The sequence below is a fragment of the Quercus lobata genome, chromosome 8 (genome assembly GCF_001633185.2).
Source record: "Quercus lobata isolate SW786 chromosome 8, ValleyOak3.0 Primary Assembly, whole genome shotgun sequence".
Lineage (NCBI taxonomy): Eukaryota > Viridiplantae > Streptophyta > Magnoliopsida > Fagales > Fagaceae > Quercus > Quercus lobata.
In genome coordinates this window covers 33,276,386-33,303,149 of record NC_044911.1, presented here as the reverse complement: position 1 = coordinate 33,303,149, position 26,764 = coordinate 33,276,386, and the positions used below count along the sequence as shown (strand labels likewise).

Here is a 26,764-nt window from a genome sequence, read left to right as displayed (position 1 = left end):
ACACTAATCCGAAGCCAAAGAGGGCTAGAGTGGGTATCCAATTAGCACTAAGTTTTTCGGACAAAGATAAGATCAGAACCATATAGCCCCATGATGATGCTTTGGTGGTCATGCTTAGGATTGGGGGGGTATGACATGAAGAGAGTGATGGTGGAGCAAGGTAGTGACACAGAGATTATGTATCCTGACCTGTACAAGGGGTTGAACTTGAGACCCAAGGACTTAACAGCCTATGACTCTCCTTGGGTGAGTTTTGATGGAAAGGTTGTCGTTCCTAAGGGTCAAATTAGACTACTTGTGCAGGTTGGTTCAGAAGTGGATTTCATCGTGATGGATGCTTATTTCCCTTACACGGCCATTGTGGCCAAACCCTAGCTTCATGCTCTAGGAGCTGTCTCTTCTACTCTGCACCAGAAGGTGAAAAATCCATCAGGGGGCTAGATCGAAGAGATTGTGGGGAGTCAGTCCACGGCTAGGCAGTGCCTAGTGGTTGCCATCTTACATTAGCTCGAAGTTGAGTCCTTGGCCTCTACTAAAAAGGGCTTATAGCAATTAAAGGCTTCAGTGTTGCTTGTTAATGGACCAGCCAAGGATGTGAAATGTGAAGATTTAGAGACGGTTGTTGTTGATGATGATCCATAGAAGTTCTTTCAGGTCGAAACTCAGTTGCCTCCTCAAGAGAAAGAAGAGCTAATAGAGTTTCTTAAGAGAAACATTGATGTGTTCGCATGGAACGCCTACGAGGCCTTAAGGGTGAATCTGAGCTTCATCTGCCATTATTTAAATGTTTATCCACCTGTCACCCCCAAGAAGCAACCAACTCGGCACTCGTCCAAGGATCATTCTAATGCTGTCAAAGACGAGGTGATGAAGCTTAAGTAAGCAGGGGCTATCAAAAAGGTATTCTACCCTAAGTTGCTAGCCAATATTGTGGTGGTAAAAAAGAAGAACAAGAAGTGGCGAGTGTGTGTGGTCTTTACAGATCTAAATAGGGCTTGCCCCAAAGAACCCTTCCTTATGCCTAGGATAGACTAGCTAGTTGATGCAACTATAGGCCATCCTCGGATGAGTTTCTTAGATGCCTTTCAAGGATACCACCAGATACCACTAGCCTTGGGTGATTAGGAAAAACCAGCTTTTGTCACTCTCACTGGAAACTACCACTACAAAGTAATGTCTTTTGGTTCGAAAAATGCAGGATCTACCTATCAAAGGATGATGACTAAGATGTTTGAACCACAGTTGGGCAAGAGTATTAAGGTCTATATAGACGATATGGTGGTGAAGAGTAAGGTAGTGTCCAAGCATGTAGGAGACCTCAGGAACATTTTTGAAATTCTGAGAAAACACAAGTTGTGCCTTAATGCTCCCAAATGCTTTTTTGGTGTGGGGTCAGGCAAGTTTCTAGGTTACATGGTAACTAACTGAGGAATTGAGGTTAACCCTGATCAGATTAAGGCAATTAACAGTTTACAACCACCTCGGAATCCCAAGGAAGTCCATAAGCTAACCAGAATGATTGTTGCCTTGAACCGATTTATCTCTCGGTTAGCAAATAGATGCAGACCTTTCTTCCTGTTGATGAATAAGTGGAAGGGATTTGAGTGGACTGAGGAGTGTGTTTTGGCCTTCCAGTGGCTTAAGGAATATCTCTCTTGGCCGCCTATTATGTTTAATCTTGAGGTGGATGAGATCCTGTTTGCTTATATTGCTGTGACCCCTCATGCTGTAAGCTTGGTATTGATACGAGTTGATAGTAGCACACAAAGGCATGTTTATTATGTGAGCAAGTCACTACATGAAGCCGAGGTCCATTATCTACCACCGGAGAAAGCCATTTTGGCTGTGGTGCATACCACACGTAAACTCCTCCGTTACTTCCAGGCACATACAATTGTTGTCTTAACTCAGCTTCCGCTCAGAATTTTGCTTCGAAGTGCTGATTACACAAGGAGGATTGCTAAATGGGGCAAAATCCTAGGAGCTTTTGACGTCAAATACATGCCTCATACCTCTGTCAAGGGTCAAGTCCTCGCAGATCTGGTAGCTAAGTTTGCTGAATCTCCATTGCAAGTAGAAGAAGAGAAGCGAGGTATGGATGGAAAATTGGTTGGCATGATCTCCCTACAAGATCATTTATCCTGGAGAGTATACGTTGATTGTGTAGCAAAGTGGGCCGAAGCTAAACCCTTAGCGAATATTAGGGACGTAGATGTAAAGAACTTTGTTTGGAAAAATATAGTCACTTGGATTGGGGTCCCTCACACCCTCATCTCGGATAATGGCCTGTAGTTTGATAGTAAGGCCTTCTAAAGATACTGTTGTGACTTGGGAATTATGAATAGATATTCCATCCCCGCTTACCCTCAAAGGAATGGATAGGCCGAGACTGTCAATAAAGTCATAGTGAATGGACTTAAGAAAAGATTGGATGATGCAAAGGGAAAATGGGTGGAAGAATTGTCACACGTCCTTTAGACATATCAGACTACGCCTCACAGGTTAACAGGAGAGACACCATTCTTAATGATGTATGGGGCCAAAGTCATTATTCCTTTAGAGACTGGATTCCCAACGCTGAGGACATGTTCTTTCAATCCGAGCAACAATGATAAGCTACTTAAAAGGAGGGAGAGGATTAACAACGGGAGGAGGGAGCGTTGCTGGGACTTCTTGGATGTCCTCTAGGAAGAAAATATTCTCTACCCTCCTCAACTCAAAGTTAGCAGGGACTCTTGCCCGATTAAGCGCTTCTGCCCATATCTCGGCACAGTAGTCCCTGTAAACTTCTGCTACCTCCTCAGCCAATCGGGTCTTCGTTTCCATCACCCCACATTTATAGGATGCCGTCTCCGCGACCTCAGAAGCTTCCTTGGCCATTCGAGTTGCATCCTTAGCTTTCTGCAGCTCAACCTTGAGATCCAGGACCAACTATCTTTGGGTGGCCAGTTCTATTTCAGTCATATGGAGCTGTTGACGCTGGTCTTCGGCCTGTCTCTCAACCATTTTTAAACTCGCCTTAACACTTAAACGAGCTCTGTTCGCGACGACTAGCTTGTCAAACAGCTTCGCTTGTTCTTACTTGAGGGCTCCCAAGGATTTCTCAACCTCAGCGCGAGAGTGGGCCTCAGCCTTAGCCTTATTACGACGGGCATCCCGGACCCACTCCTTGGCCACAAAAACTTGTTGAGTAACCTGCATAAAAACAACGAAGGAATCCCATGTATAAAAAAGAAGGGAAAGAATGAAAGTGCAGATTGACAATTAATTAAAAAAAAGTGTTAGTTAACTTACTATGGCAAGGTCTCTTTTCAAGGACAAAAATAGGTCTTGCTGTTTCATACGCCTAACAGCCTCCATGTCTTTAGGGAGGAGAAGAGACTGCTTTAGGGCTTTAGCAATGTAAGCTGAATGCCCTCTTTGGAACTCTCGGTTTGAAGCGTCCCTTAGGATGGCGGCACCATTCAGCTCCAACAAAGGAGCCTAGGTACGCTGCTGTGGGCGCACTTCAACCCTAAGGGGATCCTTCCTACTATCTACAGAAGAAGCCCATCTGTCTTTGGCGATTTTGGGCTACTTCGCCCCATTCGGAGGAACCGCTTCTTGCATTTTCTTCTTCTTTTTCAAGTCAAGATAAGGGAGTAGTCTGACTGAAGTCACAAGGAGAGAAGGAGGAGGTGGGAGGTTAGCAGGAACTTGGGATTTGGAGACATCCTTAAACGACCCCACTTTGTTCCTCACAGTGAGGAGACCCTTCAGTCCTTTCCTCAGGTTGATATCCATCTCCTTGTCCTCCTTGAAACTAGGATCTACAAGGGCAATAATGAGCCTGGGAGAATAGGCAGTAGATCGCCTATCTAATTTGTCCTCGAAATTCGAGAGTTGGATTATAGGATCTGCCCTTTCTTCCCTGTCCTCCTCAAAGTGAAATTGGTCAATCTTGACCTTGAGGGATAGACGCGAGGAGGCTGTTTCCTCCCTCGGAGTAGCTACTTCTCTCGGGGAGAGCGTTGATGAGGTAGTTCAATAGGTGGAAGGTCTTCCTGAGCCAAGAAACCAGGCTATGAGACGTCTATTCGGTGGATTCTAGGGTCGCCTGCTTTGATTGCTTAGCCCACGTCTTGGAATGCACTTGACAAGGGCTCAAAATCCAATATTAAGTGGATAGCTCGCAGTTACCCACCTTCACTCACAAAGATCTCGGACCGCAGCACTTTGTTGAGACCTGCGATGTTGACAAGACTAAGCCTAGGAGCCACGTGCTCTTTATCTGCAAAAACATCCAAGGGGCAAACCATGGTCAGATCAACGAAACCAATCGCAGAAAGAAAACAAAGTGTTGAAAGGTAAAGTTGGTAAAGCTAAAGGATCTAAATCCCTTGTCGAGGGACCTAAACCTAGGGTACCCCACCTGGCTTTCCCTCCCAGTTAGGCAGTGAAGACCGTTGTGTCATTCCCTCAAGGCGATCAGGTAGTCATCTTTTATGCCTTTGTTGGACTTAGGAAGACATGATATTAGTCTAACAATGGTGGACCGAGACCTGAGGTAATATCTCGCGACGGTGAGCTTGTGGCACTCATACATATGGACGACATCATGCCATGTGAGTCCTAGGCCCATCTGCTCATTGAGAGCATCTACGCTACCTAAGACTCTAAATAGGTTAGGGGCGCACTGATGGGGAGTCAACCTATGGTTGATCAGATAGTTTCAGGTCACCCTACCCATAGAAAGTGTCATTCCTCCTTCTATGAAAGCGATCATAGGAATGACAACCTCCCCTTCCTTTCTATCTGTGACTATTTGGTCTAGAGCACAATACCGTAGGGCTACTTCCTACAGAATGTGATACTTAGCTCTAAAACCCTCCATACCGGCTGAAGAGTCTACAAGGTGCTTAAACCTACCCATTTGGTCAAACTAAAGGGAAGTTTATGAAGTTTTTAAGGAAAGGAAGGAAAGAATGGAAGGCCGGAAGACTGGTTGAGGAGAATAGATCCAAGAAAAAAAGAAACTTACGAAAATAAGTGCGTGTGTAGCTTTTGGTAATTCTCAAAAGTTTCAATTTCTTAAAGAAAAAACTTGGAAATTTTAGAAATCTGGAAAGCCTTAAAGGTTTGAAAGTTTAAAACTTCTTGAGAGTTTGAAGACTTGTGAAATGAGAAAAAATGATTTCCCCAGGTGCCTTATATAGGAAGGGGGTTGAGTGGGAGTTATCCCGCTCAAAATTCAAGAAGAAATGTCAACCGTAAGATCTGCGTCTCATTGTTGGATGTGGGGAACAAAGCACCGTCTAGAGCAATTTATGACGCATCGCAGGCTCTGAAGCGCTAGTAACAGTTATGGGGCATGCAAAACGGTACTCCCACGTGTGAAAGTTAGAGAAATAAGTGGTCTTAACTCATGAAAATCAAAACCCTGTTTTTTCTCCTTGAATAAGAGGGAAAAATCAGAGTTTTGAGGGATTATTGTAGGGATAAGGGCCCAAAAATTATGTATTGGGCCTTGGGCCTTATCCAAGAACATGGGGTGATCCGAGGACAAATAAATAGTAGTGGATGATTTAAGTTCAGAGTCCCATGAGTAGGTTACAAATGGGAAGGTAGGCCGAGAAGGAATATCTCCTCAGATAAGCATAATGTTCAAGGTGAACTTCCAAGGAGTTTTAGTGATAGGGGCGTTCATCACGAATGTACAAAAGGGATACGAACTTAGAAATATCTAAAGGAAAGCTGCTACCACCGCATTGAATGCTCTACAACTAACTTTCTGGTTGCATTAATGTGAAGAAGACCCTTGAAACAGTGCTGTCTTGGCTACCTCAACTCACAGAAGGCCTTAGGGGGTGTTCGATCGGACAAGCACTCAAGTAGTGGCTTAAATGATCAACAAGTGTAGGGTCAAGATGATCAAAAGGAAACTATATAATGTAAGAGACCCTCCATGGAGAAAGGATCATAAATTTATAAGAGAAAGCACTGAAGCAGCTTGAACTATATTTGTAACCATTCTCAATCTATTTATATTAGAACAGACCTCCTTGGATTGTGCCGAAGATAAATTTACTTAGACAACTCCAGTCCATTCCTGTTTAATTGTTAGTTAAAATTCATTCTATCTGTTATCTCATTCATTAGAGCCTAGTTTTCTAACCCACTCTCTACAAATTCATTGTATTGGACTTATTGGGCTTGGATCCAATCATACTTTGGGTCCACTGTCCAAAACGCAACCCTACAATAATAATAATAATAATAATAATAATAATAATAAGTTTGGCCTAAAGAAGCTCTTAATTTACATTTACTTGGCACGGGTATAAGTGTATAACGCTAACTTAATGATATTTCAAAGTGAATGATATACTCAAAGCACATAAATATGCATTATTTAATAGAAATGCTTAGTTGGTAGAGAATAAAAAATGAGACTATGTAAAAGAATAGACAAAACCTGAAGGATAAAAAAGTGAAAGAATGGATGAGACACTAGTTTATTATCATTTGCTTTTGGTAAATGAGATGGAAAATATGTGTAATTTTTTTTTTTTTTTTTTTATTGAGAAAATCTCGGCAATTCAAAAGACCATCTAGCTTAATCACATGAGATATGACTTATTACTTTGCAAAAAAAAAAAAAAAAAAAAAAAGACATAATTAATAATTACACGACTTGTTTAAAAAATTTAATAAATATGTGATTAAAATACACATAAGAATTATATTAATCATCACATTATGTATCTAAAGAGCTTCCTCCAAATCTTTTCAAGGCAATGTGGGCTGTGATGGAATTGTAGGAACTTAAAGATTGGTATTAAATTACTTTCTAGTATGTTTCTTTAAGGGAGGAGTGGGCCTGCTTTTATTATTTATTTTTTCTTCATATTGAGGGGATCCAAGTGTCAAGCTCTATAGGAGTATTTCACCGAGATTAATGAGGGCATTTTTTACAAAGTTAGAGAGGGCACTTTCTCATTTTTCATGTTGGCACTGCCACTAACAATAAGTGACTTTATCAATTGAGTTAATTGAGATTATTAAAAACAAAAATTAAAAAAAAAAGGGGTCTAATGATCCTACCAAGTGGCAATTTGGTGATGGTCACACTCCTAGACCAAAAGTCTACAATGATGTAGTTTCTTTATAAAAAAAAGAAAGTATACAATGATATTACTAATATTTCTCACTTAAAAAATATGAAATGCTGACTGGTAGTTGTATGATGCTAAGAACACTCCAAATCTTAGGTATACGAGAAAAACAAAATAGGAATACATGTACATCTCTATCAAGAAGTTTAAATCGAATTGTGATAGAACACGAAGGTTGGTAGTACCTGACCAAACAATTAAAAAAAAAATCAACGTGGAATAATCTCATTATGCATGCATCAACACAAACATATTTTAGTAAAAGTATCCCCTTTCAACATCATATGATTATTGATTAATGCTAATTCTTACTAAATTCATTACTCATATCAAGGTTGAACGCGTGTTCTTAGTGAAATAAAATAAAATAGCACAATCTCAAATAATAAAAGGGATATTGGAATGATGTACCCTCATGATTGAGTTAATAAAAATTAAAGAAATTGATGGTAGACTCACACTTTGTGGCACAAAGTTATTGGTAATCAAATTAATTACTCCATATGGTAATAAGAAAAAGTTGTTTAGTATTCTTTTATCCTTAATCAAAGTTATCAAACAGGTTGGGGGCACACATCTAGTGCACAAGTTACTATGATTTTGATTCTTTAATAGTTTAATTGCTTTATTAATTTAATGTACCCATAAACACTTTACCTACCAGATTTAAAAAAAAAAAAAATTAGTGAACAAAACAGAGCACCAACTAGAGGGCATGCATTAGAATTTTTTTTTTTTTTTGAGAATACGTAGTATTTTTAACACACACATGAAGAGGGGGAAGGTCTTAAAGAAACTTAAAAATTTCATTAATCAAGTTCAAGTTACTACACATTGCTGTGTATCAAAAATTTTCATTAACCAAGTCCAGCTATAGGTCACAACAGATTACTATGTTGGAGAAAACTTGGATTTTATCCATGTATTGTCCTCATAATCAGAGAATTACCAATTTCAATCAATTTTGTTAAAAAGTGCACACTTTATTGCTACCTAAATTGGCTCTCCAACACCGTGTGAGATTATTGCATGCAGGCCTCTTAGGGGAATCTGAAGCAGTGGTCTTAGCTTAATTTTAGGTTAAAGAATTTGGCTAACCGGGAAATTCATGGTAGTAAATGAAAGTTTGCTCTGATCGAATAAGAACCAAAAACAAAGGGTGTTATAATAGTAAAAAAATTCATTACAAACAAGTTATCCACCTGTTTGAATACCATGAACTTTATAATTTTATTGCCCACTTACATGACATGGCATAAGCTGTTAAAGAATAAAGACATTTTTAAGAGCTGAAATGAAATGACCCAAATGGGATCCATTTTTTGGAATTAAGATTTAAAAACAACATTCTAGAAATTGCCATATACGTAAATACCAACACAGCAGGTGATTTAGTCGCCAGGCCTTGGGCCAAACAAGACTTTATTTTTGGGTTTGAGTCTCTTGATCCCCACTAATGATGCATTGGTGCACAATTCTCTTTGTGTTGCCCTAGACGCATAGAAATTGACACCCTTCCCTCTTATGCTTTTTAGTTTACCAAAATGAAAAATAATATATATATATATATATATATATATATAGGACAAAACTTAAGTATAGTATTTAAGTGTTGTTACTTAACTTATTTTCTTAAGATTCTACCATGTGAATTTTTCCTCATAAATAGTCACATGGCTCAATCTTAAGTGAGGAACGTAAGGAATAACGCTTAAAGTATTGTACCTAAGTTTATATATATATATATATATATATTTATATACATATGTCCTTCAAAGAGAATGCGCAAGTCCGAATAAATGGGAGCCACAAACACAATAATTATGCACATCAATCTATTCTTTTAGCTTAGTGCACATCAGTCAATTTTGGGACAGGACAAAAGATCAAACCACACAATCCCACGATAATGCTAGGCAACTTAAGAGGTTGAAATAGAAAGCTCAACGGCAAACAAATATTCTCACATTTCCAAAGAACTTTTCTTTTCTTCCATTAAGATTATAAATGATAAAAAGCTATCTACTTGAATAGTTCGATTCCTTCAATGAAGTTACGGTACAAATATCATGGTATACTACAAAATGGTACAGCTTACCAAGATTCTCTCAGCGTATTCTATAGACTATGTAAACAACATCATTCTAGCTGCCTAACTTTTGGTATCAGAGGGAAAAACAAACATATTAGTATAGATGAAGATGTATTGATTGAAGCATTAGAAAACCCACCAGCCAAAGAACATATTTCCTTAAGAGGGTGAATTGGATTGCCCATCTGAGCTATGGCTAGCTTGTCGTTTTTTATCACTGCTCTTCTGCTTAAGAATCTCCTTGATCTCTGCTTCTCTCCTATCTACAAACCCCATCAAGTCTTTGAAGCTTGATGTTCGCATTGTGCGTCTAGACCTTGGAGGATCAATCTCAACATCCCCTTCCACAGCCTCCGGGCTAAATCTGCGGTATTGACAAATGACTCTACAGAAGAATATAGTAAGCGCAATGAAGCATGCAATGCCACAAATAAGGAACAGGCCCCAGAAGCTCATCAGAGAAAGTTGGTTTGAATCAACTTGGCTAATTTGCATTGAGCACTCACTACGTGTCAGCCATTTATTATGGATCTTTTGAAGATCACCATTCTCTGAGAGCTGAAGAATGGCAGTTGATAAGTCAACTGCAAGAGGAGAGTCCCTTTGGAATGCCTGAGACAAGGGAATTGAACATTAGAAAGATATTGGAAAATTGTACACGTCTCCTGAATTTCTATCTTAACAAATAAGAGATCTTGAAATCAAATCTAGAGTTTTGATTAAGTAAAAGATTAGAACAGCAAACCAAGAGGGAGCTAGGTAGTTTAACATGGTGTTCAGCCAGTGCCAGCCAAAAAAAAACTAAATGAGGTGTTATCAAATTTTGTCCATTTTTTCCTTGGCATTAGTAATTTTTACTTATAATATTATAAGTGCCTTGATTGATCAAAATACATTAGAAAGAAATTAACAAGTATTGAACTTAAAACAAAAATCAAATACAGAAACAGCATAAATAAGTACTGAAAAAATAAAAAGAACCAAGTCATCTAATGATTGCATAATAAATCAGAATATTTTACATAAAACATGTAGATCTTTGCTACAGAAGAAGGAATAGAAGGATCCTAATAGGAGGTGTAGAATTGTATGACACTTTTTCTTGATTAGAGTGGGAATTTTCAATGTAATTCAATTAAAAGTCTGGAGCTAGAAATTTCAGTTTCCAACTCCTGCATATGACTTAAAATCTAGATCACAGTTAGCATAAGGCAAGCAAACTTGTACCATTCTATAAATGCCTCATTTCATATCAGTATTCATGATTTTGAATCTAGCTACCAGAAGTCTGCAGTAACCAGCAAGCAAGGAACATTCAGGCTTAGAAAAAATAAAAGTTGATACTTACAAATCCCCATCCACTTTTGGTAAACTCTGACCCCACAGTCCTGAATTTGCAATTGGTGCTGGACAAGAAGAGTTCAATATAAGGAAGCTCATCAACAATGGCAGCTACACCACCACCGTTTGGTCCACGTTGCAGGGCAATAGCATATTCAGCGTGGCTTTTCAACTTAACAAGCCTGCTTGCCGCTATGTTGAGCTCATCAATGAGATAGTTCCATGCAAATGACCCATCTTGTATTCCAATTGGTTCAGTACTTGATATCAAGGTGTCAATTCCTTCAATTCGAGATGTTAGCTGCTGCACTGTGAGGATTGATGTTAAACTAGCTGTGTAGCTTGAATTTATTATTAACACAACAAATAGCCATATGATCAGCACCAATCGTCCAAGAGTGCTCACAGTGTTCTCCCCTGTGACAGACCCAAGCAGCAATAGGATGTTAGGAGTTTCAAGTATGGACTCCCAATCAACACTAGAAGGATTATGTCAAGCAATTAATCTCAAAATCACAAGAGATTAGGAATGAAATACATACTGTGTGAGAAAAACATTGTTGAGAAACTAAACCTGCAAGGTGAAAGGCAAAGCACACATATTAAAGAACTGCAAAAACATCTGTGCAAGGTAGGAGCATGCTTAGGCAGGATTGTAAGCTGTGCATATATGTAAGAGCATAGGAGCCAAGAACCTTGTGACTCAATGGCACTGTCTGGTTCTTTTCACGGGAAACTTGGGTTCCACATTCCCACCGTTGCCAGCCAAAGGCAAAGTGCATAGGAAAAGGTAATATTCATCTGTTTACTTTATAATAGTCTATTAGCATCCTTAAAACTAGTAAACCAATATATAGCCTCATGATTATCTCTGCTCTACCATACAAAAAAAGGAATATGTCATGATCTTCAAGAGGGAAAGGGGGCGGGAGTGTGTGCAATATTTTGAATGTTTATATCTCATGTGTAATTTAGTAATTTCGAAGTCACCAAAGCAACAGTCAGGTCCACTGCCGAGGGAATTTGACATCAATTTCAAAAGTCACATCCCGTAGCTTTGTATAAATTAGAGGGCTTTCAACTATAGCAACAAAGAAACGAAACATTCAATGAATTGAACATACTAACCAAAAAATTGTAATAAGTTGTTGACTTGGTGGACCACGGAACTCATGATTAATCCGATGCTCAAGAATCCAAACAACAGCTCCAACAAGAAGAAAGAAGCCCCCAGTGACACACCACATTTCAACAGTAAATGGCTTCAGGAAAGCCCAAGGACTTGACTTTAACTCTTTGACAGGAGCAACGACGACAAGTCCTGATTCCATGTAAGGCTGAGTGAAATCCACAATCTTTGTTCTATTGGTAACAATTGTAATGTCCCCAACAGCTGCATCAAACTTCTGAAAAAGGAAGAAAATATGCCGAGATAATTATTATGATTTAAACACCACGTCTCATCAAATTATTAGATAATCTAATTCAGAAGTTCATCAAAAGGAATAATTCAAAGAGATTCACAAGTTAGCATCCGTATTATAGCTAGTTATATTCCTAACCAAACCAAACATAACTATTCTGAAAAACAGCCAAAAAATTAAAAGGTACAAATAAGAGCCAAATACTCACATTTGCTGCAACCGAGTTCACAAGATCGTCATAAACAGGATTTCTTTTGCCATCTCCATATAAGATATATGTGCGTGGGACAGGATAAGGCAACAAGTTTATAGCAGCTTCAAAGACATCAATACAGTAACCTTTCACCCCTGAAGGGCCACTGTCTTTGGCCACAAATTCTTCGTAAATTACTCGGTTTGGCACTGCTATTCGCAGTGGCTTCCCATTGTTAGGGAATACCCATCCCCTAGGTGTTGCTGTAGTTTCACCAGGCCATATAACACTGTAGAGATGTTGATTACTGGTGGAAGTATTCGCGGTCTTAGAATGTAAGATCTCTGGAGAAATGATTGAGAGCTGAGAATAATTTGACCAATAACCAATCCTACGAGATCCAGTCCCACCAATGTTCAGAATATCATATGCTGGATCAACTAAATTTTTGTCTTTATCAAATTGAATCCGACCACTTACACCAGTGAAGTTCGTCCCTAAAATTGTCTGGAGAAATTGTTGGCCCCCATCAAAAATACGGAGTGACGTTAAATGCAGTGAGCTTCCATTTGTGTCATGCAACCTTGGATCATTAGAGAAAGATATATTTCCACCTTCTTTCAAATAAGCATCAAGAGCACGGGCTGCTAACCAAACAGAATCATATGCGTAGAGAGCATAAGAATTGAAGCTTGCACTAGATTTATTTTTCAGGCCGCTCCATCTAGACATAAATTTTTTTTTAAGATCAGTATCTGGGGTGTGATGGCGAAGAGCAATGACCCCTTGTAAGAGATTCATTGTGTCAGTGTCAACTGGTTCTGATGAATCCAGGTTGGAAGGAAGCCAATCTGTTGCAATCCAAACGTAGCTTCTGGTCATCATCCCAAGTGATTTAGCCTCAGAAAATATATTCAAACCAGTGTCAGGATTTACGTGCACGACATACACCCGAGATTCCATGAGGTTTACTTTAACCAACAAGTCGTTAATTGTAGTATTCGGGGCTTTAGGAGTGAATGGAGCTTTGTAAGAGATCTTGGCTCGTTTTTTTGACAGGGCATCACCCAATATTGAAATTCCACTTCTTCCATAATCATCATCTACAAAGATGGCAATTACCTCCCTCCAGCCATAATATTCAACCAAATCAGCAATTGCATACATTTGGAAATAGTCACTCTGTGTAGTGCGGAGGAAATATGGGTATTGCAGTGCAGCAAGACTGGGGTCTGTTGCTGCAAATGACAGAAGTGGCACATGGAGTTCATTAACAACATGGGAGACGACATGAGCTATACCGGAGGATTGTGGCCCAATTGCAACAACCACATCGTCTTCCATCAGCTGCAAAGCTACATTGTTAAGGACACCCCTGTCAAACTTCTGTATTTTTTCCCCAATCTTCAAGAGAAAGCACAAAAAAGAAGTAGTATCATACATATAATCCTAGTTAGTTCTTATCTTACTTAAGACTCCATTTAATAAAGGTGCTGATATCATACATATAATCCGAGATACGCATCATATCAAGCAACTGAAGTATATATAAGAAAAAACTAACTGAACTTTGAACACAATAGTACTCTCATCCTAGATTATACCATTCACAGGTTATGTGCTAGGTGAAAGAGGGCAGTAAATATAAAACTGAAATTGAAAAAGAAAATGGAAACTAATTTGATAAATAAGAGACCCCAAATTCAAAGGCAAAAGATCCCCTTCTAAATTTATAAAATCAATGACCACAGCTAAGAGAAAGATTTGACTCCATAGCCTAAGAAACAAAAGCTTGCGGAAATAAATACCTTCCACAGTTCCAAGAAATCCACTGCAATTCGTATCGTGTAATATGAGGTTTAATCTTGTTTCTGGAAGAACACCTGAATCAGAATTGACATCTTCGACTGCAGCAATAATCGCTGGTCTTGCTGACCTTCCGATGACCGAATTTAATGTAAATAGAGCCCCAATATTCACAACATTCGGTTTTGCAGAAGAAGAAACGCTGGTATTCCCAGTCCTACCCAATACATTCAGAGGCACCCACATACAAAAAATCACTAAAAATAGTGTCCTTTTCATGACTATATGGTCAGGCCTACAAATCAAGAGGTTCTATTTGTTCAGCTCAGGTCAGCATGAGTTCAAGATGATAAATACCTGTCAACAAGGTCAGCATGAAAATATGATTACCACAAAGAGCTTGTGATTACAGGGTTAGAAGAATCAAAATAAAGAAATTTATATAATTTTTCCATTCACACAATTCAACTACTACAGGGAATCTACAACACTTAGTAAGATTCAGCACCAGATAACATACAAAAATCCTATATATATGGAGCTAAAATCTAGGTTTGACCAACTTGAATACTAAAAATTGACACCCACATGGGAAACCAGCATAGAAACCACAAGAATAATATTTAACATGAATATGTGCCAAGATTGCCAATATTTTATAATATGCCCATTAATGTACTTTCATTAACAAACCAAGAAAAACTCAATATGAAGATAATAAATTATTTGTGAACAAATATTAGACTTACATGCATGGACAGAAAAAATATATCAAAAGAGAGGCATGTATATATGTAAGAAGTTGGGTGAAGATTATTATAAAAAATGTCGGGCAAAGATTACATTTTGAGATTCCCTGAACTCCAAACTTGGGCAAAGCTTTGGATTCCACATAAACATTTATGGTGAAGGACACGGTACAGCCTCACATACCACAGAAGCAAAGACAGCCTCAAAGCTCTTAACAAACAGTCCAGGAAGTTCAACTGTTCAAGTAAAGAATCTCTCTCTCTCTCGGTCTTTTTCTACAACTACTTCTATTTGTCTTAGCTTTTCAAGACTCCAAGGAGTTCTTAACATTTTTTTTATCTTTCACAAGTTGCTATATTTTATGGTTTACACTTTACACTATGAGTCGGCAAAAAAACAAGAAAAAAAATAGATACTATATTTTATAATAGTTCCTGGACAAAAGATGTTTACATTATAATGCAAAATATTAATGGCTGTGATGAATCCAAGTAAGCCCCAGAGATGGGAAACCTGTGGTACTTGGCCTCACACCTCATTTTTACCATTGTCAATTAATCACTGTATTTAAAGACTAGGGCCGTCCCTCCCAATGTGGAAAAGTGGGTCATGGTGTTTCGCAACAATTGTTAAACGTGAAACATGTGGGTTCTGTGTCATATATTATATCATTTGATTTTTTTTCTCTCTTCTCAAGCGAAACATACAGTAAATCAGTAAGCTCTTTGCCCAATAATTGATTCATTTCACACGTAACTTAAATGGATAATGTTAATTTCATTAAAAAAAGATAATGTTAATGTGATTTTTTTTTTCCTCGGTGTGAAATGGTTAGAAATATTATATATTATTCATGTTGTTCGACCCAGCTCCCCTGGAAAAATTTGGTAGGAAAAGTTTAGAATCATAAAAATTTTCACAATTTCTTATCATAATTATAATATGGCAGAATGTAATTGATGAAAAAAAAATAATGAATTTATATAAAAGTGATAATAAATAATTCACAATTTGCTACGTTAGAATTGTGACATAAAAATTATAGAAGAATTTGTGGTTTTAAAACCAATCAATCCGATAATTTCAAATACCTCAAAGACTCCTAATTTGTTAATTTTTAAAAAAAAATGTTAGATTTTAATTCATAAGAAGTAACATCCAATTCCAATCCAATAGTGTGTGAAAATTCCCACAAGAAGTCACAAAATCACAGCCAAGTTGATTCTCTCAAAAAAAAAAAAAAAAAGGCAAATTTTAAGCAACTATGCTCAAATTGTAAAAATTCTCCTATGAATTAGCAAAATATCTTTATCCACCAACGAGAAACAGTGAAACCACGTTGCAATCTCACATGTCGTATCTTATATTATATGCCAGCCCAACGTATAAGATGCATTCCCCACGACCTTCAATCTTTACGACTTGCATGGTCCATAAAGATGGCAAAATATCTCCTAGCTTAAAATAAGTCACCATCAATGAGAAACTGTGGAACCCACGTGTTAATCTCACATATATTTTATAGAGATTTTGCTAATGTGTGTCCTAAATATATACAATAATTAATTATTTTTAAAAATATTTTCTCGAATCTGAGAAAATGTTTCTAAAAATAAATGAGTTAATATATGTTCTAAGAACACACATTAACCGGAGTCATTTTATATACCCTCTCACTCCCGAGCAACTGGTCATGTGATAAATTGTGGTCAAAATTGTATGAAATGATATGATCCTAACATCTCTCTTCCCATAACGAATTATGAGTGGTAGAAATATAATCTCACATAGACTCATCACTTCACATTTATCATTCACACCTCACCACTTAACAAACAGCAGCTAAAACTGTGTAAAATAGTATGTACCTAACATTTCTCTCCCAGTCCCAGCCACCATCAATGTTACGCTGACATTGACATAAACAACAACCATTTATTGAAAAAAACAACGACAACCACCACAATTGGGACGTCATTATATTCTAGACTCGTGATAAGAATATCTTTAGCAATTTGCGACTTTGATTGCAGTACGACTCAATACAGATTTTGATTGAGCCTAAATTTGCACCAAAGAAAATGGAAGAGAAAATGAATTTATTAGTAGAGCACGTGATCCAAAATGGATTTTAGGTAAAGTGAGAGTGAAAATATTTTTTGATAATCAGTGAGAGTGAAAATATATATCTACCATTCACTTCCAAACATATTCCTTTTAATTCAATATTCTGACTTTGAATTTAGTATCTACCCATAGATAAACAAAATCATTTAGTTATGAACTCATAGATATTATCCTTCTTATTTTACTCAATCTCTTAATATTTTTTTTATGTGAGTTTAAACTTTTTTGATAGGATAAAATTAATGATAGAATATATATACAAAGAGAAGGAGAATAATTCAAATTAGAATCTGCTTCGTAATGATTATTATTTATCATTTGATCAAGATACTAATTAGATTTTTTTTTTTTTTTTTTGGTGTAAATGAGGTTGAACTTCAAACTCAAAACTCTCATTCAACAACAAGAGATTTTACCAGTTAAACTAACTAGAATCTATGAGTTGGATTAGATTGAGTTTAAGCTTTTTAAATAGTTATAATATGCTGCTAATTGTTGAAGATGACTTAAACGACAGCAGCAACAATAATGAGCAAAACGACAGTAGGAATAAAGGTTGTATATATAAAACGACAAGGAAGAAAGGAAAAGAGAAACTCACCGTTTCACTTAAGGATTAGCTGTAGGAGTTAGTTACAGTTTTGCCACCTGTCATTAGTTGATTGGTTGAACCCTTAAGCAGTTAGTTAATTCTTTTGGACAATATGTTTAGCCCCTGTTTTCCCGTATATATACAAAGCATGAAGCTAATTATTAATTTAACAACCTGTAACAAATTAATAAGCAAATACAGAGTTACTTTTCTCTCAAAGCAAGTTCTTGCATTTCTGTTTTGCATTTTCTGATTTCACATGGTATTAGAGCAATTTTCTTTCATTTTCTCACCAACCAAACATAATTTTTCTTTCCAAACTTGATCTCTTAGTCACTGATGGCTTCAGATTCCTCAAGCGCACCTTCTTCTTCATCTACATCAACTGGCAGTGCTGCCATGGCAGATGAATCTGCTAATAATCCGTACTTCTTACCAGCAAATGAAAATCCTGGTTTGATTCTCACTTCTCAGCCTCTTACTGGTCCTGAGAACTACATGACTTGGGCAAGATCTGTGTTTCTAGCCTTAAGTTCCAGAAATAAGTTTGGATTTGTTAATGGTTCAATTTCAGAACCAAATCCAACTTCACCTCTGTTCAACTCTTGGAACAGGTGCAACACTACGATTCTTTCATGGCTGACCAACTCTCTCAGTCCTGACCTCAAGGCAAGTGTTATGTACATCAATTCTGCGAATGATTTGTGGATTGATCTCAAGAACAAGCTGTCTCAAGATAATATGCCTAGATTGTTTGAGTTGGAGAAGGATATTTCGCATTTGGTTCAAGGATCACTCTCGGTGAGTTCCTATTTTACTAAATTCAAGACCTTGTGGGATGAGTTTGTGAATAATCAACCTTTTACTGTTTGCACCTGTGCTTGTGTTTGTGGTTCTAAGTCATCTTAGTTAGATGCACAACACAAAGAACATGTTTTTTGTTTTTTAATGGGGTTAAATGATAGCTATGGCAACTTGATTGGACAAATCTTGCTTATTGAACCTTTTCCCACTCTTAGCAAAGTGTGCTCTTTAGTTCTACAGGAAGAGAAAATGAGGAATATAGGAAACACTGTTAATGTAGTTCAGCAAGTGGATGTTGTGGCGATGTATGTGAATAACAATAGGCCATTTCAAGGTGCTCAAGGTCAGAATAAAGGTGGTGGAAAAGGAATGAAAGATAGACCAGTTTGTACCTATTGTGGTTTTACTGGACACATAGCATATAAGTGCTATAAGCTCCACGGATATCCTCCTGGTTATAAGCCTAAAGGAGGCAATAGGTCAATGGTCAATCAAGTTTCAGGTCCTTTTGGGTTTGATGTCAATAACATTGGTTTTCCTAATGTTCAATCCAATGTTTTGCCCACTCAAGGAGTCCAATCTGATGGTATGATTCAGAATTTGGTCAATACTCCTTTTGGTGCTCAGACTGGTTTCCAAAATGGTGTTGGAAATACACCCTTTGGCATTGCACATGCTGCATCTGGCAATCCTATTGGTGGTGCTTTTCTGTGGCAAAATGCTTCCTCCTATCAGCCTCAATGTCCCATTTCTCCAGCTCAATGTGAACAATTGCTCTCTTTTCTCAAGGGGTATCCAAGTTCAGGTTCAGGTTTTGGCACTTAAACCAGTCATGTTGCTTCTGTCTTGACACCCAATGCCATTTCAGCCTTACCACAGACATCATCATCATCATTCCATTCTTCTTTCAACTCAGCTTCTATTTCCTCTAATTTCTCAGGTAATCCCTTTTGGATCCCTCATAATTTTTCTCATTCTGTTTTTTCTGCTCAAGTAGTTGATAGAACTGTGTTCAAATCTGATTCTTGGATTATAGACACCAGTGCCACTGATCATATGGTCCATTCAGTGTCTCAATTCACTACTATCACTTCCATTGTTAACACTTATGTCTATTTGCCAAATGGGGATCAAACCTTAGTCACACATGTGGGCACTGTGCATATTTCATCTACTATTGTTTTAAAAGATGTGTTGTGTGTTCCATCTTTTGGTTTTAATCTGATTTCAGTTAGCAAACTTACCAAAACCTTGTTTTGTTGTCTCATTTTCTTTGGTAATTGTTGCTTCATTCAGGACCTTGCTCAATGGAGCATGATTGGTCAGGGTAGAGAGAGCAATGGCTTGTATCTATTGGATTCTTCACATCAACAAAGGTCTACTGCTCTCATTGCTACCAGTACCAATCCCTTTTCAAGCACAGAATTGTGGCACAATAGATTAGGAAATCCTTCATTTTCAAAACTTCAATTGTTAAAGGGTGTTGTAAACATTGATGTTTCTAATAAAACTACATGTTGTGATGTTTGTCATTTTTCAAAACAAAAAAGGCTTCCCTTTTTCTATAAGTACTCATATTTCTTCTGCTCCTTTTGATTTGATTCATTGTGATCTTTGGGGTCCTTTTGCCACTTGTACTATTGAAGGTTACAAGTATTTTTTAATCATTGTGGATGACTTTTCTATGTGTACTTGGGTATATTTGCTCAAGCTTAAATCTGACACTCAGTTTGTTATTCCAAATTTTGCTAATATGGTTAAAACTCAATTCAACAGATCCATTAAGACCAATAGAAGTGATAATGGGACTGAATTTTATCTTAAAGATTTTTTTCACTTTAATGGCATTTTGCATCAACTAACTTGTGTTGATACTCCTCAACAAAATGCAATTGTTGAGAGGAAGCATCAACACATTCTTAATGTTGCTAGAGCATTAAAATTTCAATCTCATGTACCTTTATGTTTTTGGGGTGATTGCATCCTCATTGCTGTTCATTTGATTAATAGGGTACCTTCTAAGTGTTTAGGTAATAAAACACCTTATGAAATGCTTTTTCATTCTCCACCCTCTTACACACATCTCAGATGTTTTGGTTGTTTGTGTTTTATCTCTACCTCCTCTTCTCACAGACACAAATTTGCACCTAGGTCTAGAAAATGTGTGTTTTTGGGCTATCGTCATGGCATAAAAGGCTACAAAGTGTTAGATCTTGCTGCCAATTCTGTCTACATATCTAGAGACATTGTGTTTTATGAATCTAATTTTCCTTATGCCTCTACTTCACCTCCTTCCAATTCTTATTTGACTGATTTTGTGTTTCCTCATGTCAATTCTAGTTCTTCTTGTACTTCTGATTGTCTTTCTTCCACCACCCCTGCCCATTCTTTTCCAGATTCTATTCCCATTTCAGATTCTGATTTGGTTATTTCACATTCTGATTCTGTTGCATCTGAACCTACTCCCCATACTTCTCTTCCTAACTTCAATTCTTTAGAACCTACTACCCATGCTTCAATTCCTATTCCTAACCATTATACTACTCTTGATTTAGATATCACACCCATTACTCAGCCTGTCCAACCTCCTTTAAGAAGGTCTACTAGACCTCATGTGCCTCCATCTTACCTATCAGATTATTCTTGTAAATCTGTTGTTAGTGCCAAACCTAAATCTGGTCTGCCTTATGCTCTTTCTGATTTCATGAGCTATTCTCACTTGGGTTCAAGATTTAAATCTTTTGTCCTAGCAGTCAGTGCTACTCCCTCAAATCCTGTTTCCTTTTTTCAGGCTATCCAATTTTCTAAGTGGAAGGCTGCTATGGACAAAGAGATTGAGGCTTTGGAAGTGAACAATACTTGGTCTTTAGCCCCTTTACCTCCTAGCAAGACTGCCATAGGCTGCAAGTGGGTTTATAGAATCAAATACTTACCTGATGGGTCTATTGAAAGGTACAAAGCTCGGTTGGTTGCTAAGGGCTTCACTCAGAAACTTGGTCTAGACTACTCTGAAACATTTTCCCCCAATTGCTAAGTCTGTTTCTGTTAGGATTGTGCTTTCCTTGGCTGCTGTGAAAAGGTGGGTTTTACATCAAATGGATGTAAACAATGCCTTCTTACATGGTGATTTAGTGGAGGATGTTTATATGTCTCTTCCACCTGGTTTTCACAGTAAGGGGGAGGGTTTAGTATGCAAGTTGAACAAAAGTTTATATGGTCTCAAACAAGCTTCAAGACAATGGTTTGCAAAGTTTTCAACTACCATATTGCAGATGGGGTTTGTGCAGTCAAAATCAGATTACTCCATGTTCATACATTCACAAGAAGCTTCTTTTACTGTTCTTTTGGTGTATGTTGATGACATCTTGTTGACTGGAAATGATCCTACTTGTGTTACTGCCTTAAAGAAGTTTCTTGATGATCAATTTGGTTTGAAGGACCTTAGTTCATTAAGGTATTTCTTGGGCTTGGAAGTAGCTAGAATTGATGCAGGCATTAGTTTAACACAGAGAAAATATGCCTTAGAGATATTGCAAGACACAGGTTTCATAGGGTGTAAACCAGTCCAGTTTCCTATGGAACAGAATCTTAAATTGTCTAAGTATGAAGGAACATTGCTTGCTGAACCAGGGATATACAGAAGGCTTATAGGAAGACTACTGTACTTAACTTTGACAAGGCCGGACATAACATATGCTGTACACAAACTGAGTCAGTTTGTATCACAGTCTAGAGAGCCACATTTGTTGGCAGCACACAAAGTACTTCAATTCATCAAGGCTTCACTAGGAAAAGGGATTTACTTCCCTAGCAACACAGAGTTGCATATTAAAGCCTTCTGTGATGCTGATTGGGCTGGATGCCCTGACACTCGTAGGTCTCTTACAAGATATGCAGTGTATTTAGGGGATTCTTTAATATCCTGGAGGTCCAAGAAACAAGGAGTGGCGTCCAGATCTTCTATCGAAGCAGAATACAGGGCTATGGCTAGTGCAGCCTACGAAATCACTTCGGTAATGCAGCTACTGAAGGACTTGAAGATTAATCATCATAAATCTGCTATGTTATTTTGTGACAACCAGGCAGCTCTGTACATAGCTGCTAACCCCGTTTTCCATGAGCGAACAAAACATATAGAACTTGATTGTCATCTGGTTAGAGACAAAATCTTGGAGGGTAAGATCAAAACTTTTCATGTAACAACTAATTCCCAAGTTGCTGACATTTTCACTAAAGGTTTGGGCATGGCAGCATTTACAAGACTCTCAAGTAAACAAGGTTTAAAGGATATATTCCAGCCAAGGCCTCTGAAGGAAAATAGCTCAGTTCAAGTCACAGAGTTTGAGACACTAGACTTGAGGGGGAGTGTTGAAGATGACTTAAACGACAGCAGCAACAATAATGAGCAAAATGACAGTAGGAATAAAGGTTGTAAATATAAAACGACAAGGAAGAAAGGAAAAGAGAAACTCACCGTTTCACTTAAGGATTAGCTATAGGAGTTAGTTACAGTTTTGCCACCTGTCATTAGTTGATTGGTTGAACCCTTAAGCAGTTAGTTAATTCTTTTGGGCAATATGTTTAGCCCCTGTTTTCCCGTATATATACAGAGCATGTAGCTAATTATTAATTTAACAACTTGTAACAGATTGATAAGCAAATACAGAATTACTTTTCTCTCAAAGCAAGTTCTTGCATTTCTATTTTGTATTTTCTGATTTCACACTAATCTAGCAGCTCGAATCATTTTCCCCTATATCCCAAGCATTTTGTGCATAAAGAAGTGTCAATTAAGGTACAAGGCTAGTGACGAGTTTAGGCTTTTTAGATAACTAGTCGGAAACTCATGCAATGCACAGGAAAACTTTGCCTAAAAGTATGTTGGTCTCAAATTGAAACAATAAACTTGGTTTTTATAGGATTTCGATCTTCATTATTTATATTAATAGGAATTGAGTAAGTAGGAAAAACTTAAAGAGGATTCATAGAAATGAACATCTAAATAAACATAGATTTGCTTTAATAAGTAAAATAATTACATATTGTTAGCCACAATATATATATATATATATATATATATAGAGAGAGAGAGAGAGAGAGAGAGAGAGAGAGAGAGAGAGAGAGAGAGAATAACATTCTTGATTACTTGATAAAAATTTATTACTTATTCAAATTTGAATCTATTCCGTGATGATTACTCTTTATCATTAGGCGAAGATACCAATTATTATTATTATTATTATTTTGTGTAAATGAGGCTTGAACTTCAAACTCAAAACTCTTATTCAACAGTAAGAGATTTTATCAATTAAACTAACTAGAATCAATGAGTTAGATTGGGTTGAGTTTAAGCTTTTTAAATAGTTACAATATGCTGCTAATCTAGCAGCTCGAATCATTTCCCCCTAGATCCCAAGCATTTTGTGTATAAAGAAGTGTTAATTAAGGTACAAGGCTAGTGACGAGTTTAGGCTTTTTAGATAACTAGTCGGAAACTCATACAATGCACAGGAAAACTTTTCCTAAAAGTACGTTGGTCTCAAACTGAAACAATAAATTTGGTTTTTATAGGATTTCGATCTTCATTATTTACATTAATAGGAATTGAGTATGTAGGAAAAACTTAAAGAGGATAGATAGAAATGAACATCTAAATAAACATAGATTTGCTTTAATAAGTAAAATAAGTACATATTGTTAGCCGCAATATATATATTGTAAGGTTGAATTTAATCAACCATGTGTTGGCTTTATTCCATGACAAATTTGCTTGTAATATAGCACTTAGAAACCTTGTATTTAGGTGGGAATCATGTAAGGGTAGTGTGTGAGAGAGTGTGAAGAAATGCTCAAGACAGTGCAGTGAAGCAGAGACTCGCGACTAGGACTCGCGGGTGGCTCGCAGCTTGCAAGCCGCCAAAAGTTGCTCACGTGCAGAGCATGCAGGGGAGCTGAACAGTCACGCCACCTGGAGCACTACACGACAAAATTCCAGACTGGCCATTAAGTTAGCTCGCGACTTGAACTCGCGACTCAGTCAAGTCGCGAGATCAAGTCGCCAGCCAGCCCTATTTTTGGAAAAACTGACTCTTCGTATTCCATTCTCACACCAGTATAAATACCCCTCATTCCCACAAGATATGTGTGAGCATTCAGAAAGAAAAACCCTAAGAGAGGTTTCTTCAAAACACCCACCCATTTAGAGAGAGCTACTCATTCTTAGAGAGAAATCTTTGTAGTCTCTTCTCATTCCCTCTCTCATTGTCATACCTATTGAGAGGAGATTTCTATCCAAACACTACCCACACCCATTTAGGGTGTTGAGTGTTTTTGGAGTTTTGGGAAGCATTGGAAGATGCCAAGGATGGCGGATGCTACGGTCTAGTAGCGGAATCCGGGAAGCTAGAAAAGACAAAGGTTCGGCGCAACCTCGTTGGAGCAAGAAGCTTGGAGGGCTTAGGTACATCGGGTAGATTAGGCTTGGAGGGTCTATTGCTGTTCATGTATCCCAACTACATTTTCTAGTGGATTATTGACCGCTTGGAAGGCGGCGAAGAGGTTTTACGCCGAGGGCTTCGGTTTCCTCTTCGATAACACATCGTGTGTTGTCCTTGTGTTTGCATCTCTCTTCCCTTTTTCTTTGCCTTTTATTTTCTACTGTGGATGTGATTTATAATTGGCTTAGATTGATTTCCAATTCTGTTTATAACTTATGTTCATTTTCCGCACACTAGTTGTTTGTCATTAAGCTTGAATTGGTTAGTTTGTTATTTGGGAGTCAAAACGTTCAAGGGTGTTTATACACGTTTTTGAACTTTCATTTGGTATCAGAGCGGGTACACTTGTTGTGGTTTAAATACCTAAGTGTGATCCTTGACCCCTTGTGTTTATTTGCCATGGATTGTGCTTTGTATGACTCTGTGCATGATTTGGTTGGTAATGAATGTAACATGCCACGTGTTTGTGAAATTGCCTCTATGAGTGTTAATCCTCATAAGTGTGATGACATGTTTTTTGAATCTATGGGTGGTGTTGACAAACTCTTAAAGAAAAATGCTAAGAAGTTTCAAAAGAATTTGAGCAAGTTATTTTGTGAAAAGGATGATTTGATTGCTAAGCTCAATGAATCCAACAAATTGGTTGAGAAATATAAAAAACTTGCTGAAATTTCTCATGAAAAGCTGAAAGAGTTTGAATGTTTGAATATGGACTTGGATGCTAAACTTGTTTTGTCTAACAAACTTGTTGATGATCTTAAATGTGAAAATGAATCTCTTAAGATGCATGCCAAGTGTTTGATTGCTGAACCTATTGTTAAAAAGGATGAAAATATTTGTTGCAATCATGTTATAGTACCCGATTTTGTGCCTAGTGTGTGTTCTACCTTAAAGGACAAATCGGTGTACATTCCTCCACATAAGAGAAATCAAAATGCGGAGAGAAAAGCTGTTAAGTCAAAGCCTCCGTTTAGGTCTCAACCTAAGGTTTTGAATGGATCTAAGTTTGTTCCAACTTGCCACCATTGCGGTGTGATCGGTCATATAAGACCTCAATGCTCCAAGTTGAAAAGGGAACAAAACAATGTTGCTAGATCTCTGTCTAAAAAGCCTAGTAGACCTAAATGCATTGTTTGCCACCATTGTGGTGCCTTTGGTCATCTAAGACCTCAATGCTCTAAGTTTCATGCTTTTAAAAGAATCAAAAGAAAAGAGAAACTTGAGCTTTTTGGAAGTGCTAAAAAGAGTAAACCGGTTTTGAGTGAAAATAGCATGTTGTTAAAGAAAATGTTTAATGCTCTTAACTCCTTGACTATGTGCATCTCCGGTTCTCATTCTTCCAACCCTCGTCTCGCTTCTCTTGAGACACTCATTCCAAACAATCGTTCCTTTTGGATGAGGAAGGGTTCATATGGTTGAGCTTGTGCTCTTTTTGGTCCTTGATCTAATTCTTTCGATCTTTGTAGGACCCTTCTTGCATTAAATGTCATATCATCATGTTTTTTGTGCATCTTGCATTTATTTGTATGCATTGTTTTGTTTTTGATCTTACTTTTATATTTCAGTTTTGTGTGAGTAAAAAAAAAAAATCCAAAACCACATAAAAAGTGAAAAATTCAAAAAGTTTGATCGTATATGTTTGAGCACATATCACATGTGAGTTTGGCCTTGTACCTTTGTACAAATGGCTTTGTGCATTTACGAGCTTAGCTTGTTAGTTTTTGCACTTATATCTTTGTGGGAAAAATCTTAACATCTTTGTGTGATTGTTGTAAATCGATCTTCAAGCTTGTCATGAATGATTTGTCAATAGTCATGTTAGTTTTGATACATGCGTAGACTTGTGCTTATATCTCCTCCCACTCTTTTATTTTTATTGCTTAAAGAGCTCAATAAATGTAAATCTCAAACTGAAAAGAGATAATGAGCTGCAAAAGCCGTCGCACATACTAGTATTCGACTAGGAAAAAGGGAAAGCGACTTA

General features: G+C 37.5%; 2 protein-coding genes across 4 annotated transcripts; one reads left to right on the top strand and one right to left on the bottom strand.

Moving 5' to 3' along the window:
* The first annotated feature begins 1,515 nt into the window (after positions 1–1,515).
* LOC115956759 lies at positions 1,516–2,292 on the top strand. The gene has a single exon (XM_031075057.1). It carries the CDS (start codon positions 1,516–1,518, stop codon positions 2,290–2,292), a length of 777 nt encoding a protein of 258 aa, XP_030930917.1.
* Positions 2,293–9,122: 6,830 nt separating this feature from the next.
* LOC115955051 (glutamate receptor 3.4-like) lies at positions 9,123–15,143 on the bottom strand. Of its 3 annotated transcripts, none has more exons than XM_031073087.1 (7): positions 14,854–15,143; positions 14,013–14,367; positions 12,220–13,559; positions 11,716–11,993; positions 11,130–11,161; positions 10,595–11,004; positions 9,123–9,858 (listed from the first exon to the last, which is right to left on the bottom strand). In XM_031073087.1, exons 2-7 carry the CDS (start codon positions 14,287–14,289, stop codon positions 9,406–9,408), a joined length of 2,790 nt encoding a protein of 929 aa, XP_030928947.1. In that variant the 5' UTR covers positions 14,290–14,367; positions 14,854–15,143; the 3' UTR covers positions 9,123–9,405. The 3 variants fall into 3 exon arrangements, with proteins under 3 accessions (XP_030928947.1, XP_030928948.1, XP_030928949.1); XM_031073088.1 differs by lacking the exon at positions 14,854–15,143 and adding an exon at positions 14,760–14,847; XM_031073089.1 differs by lacking the exon at positions 14,854–15,143 and having other exon boundaries at positions 12,220–13,608; positions 14,013–14,094.
* Positions 15,144–26,764: the final 11,621 nt, after the last annotated feature.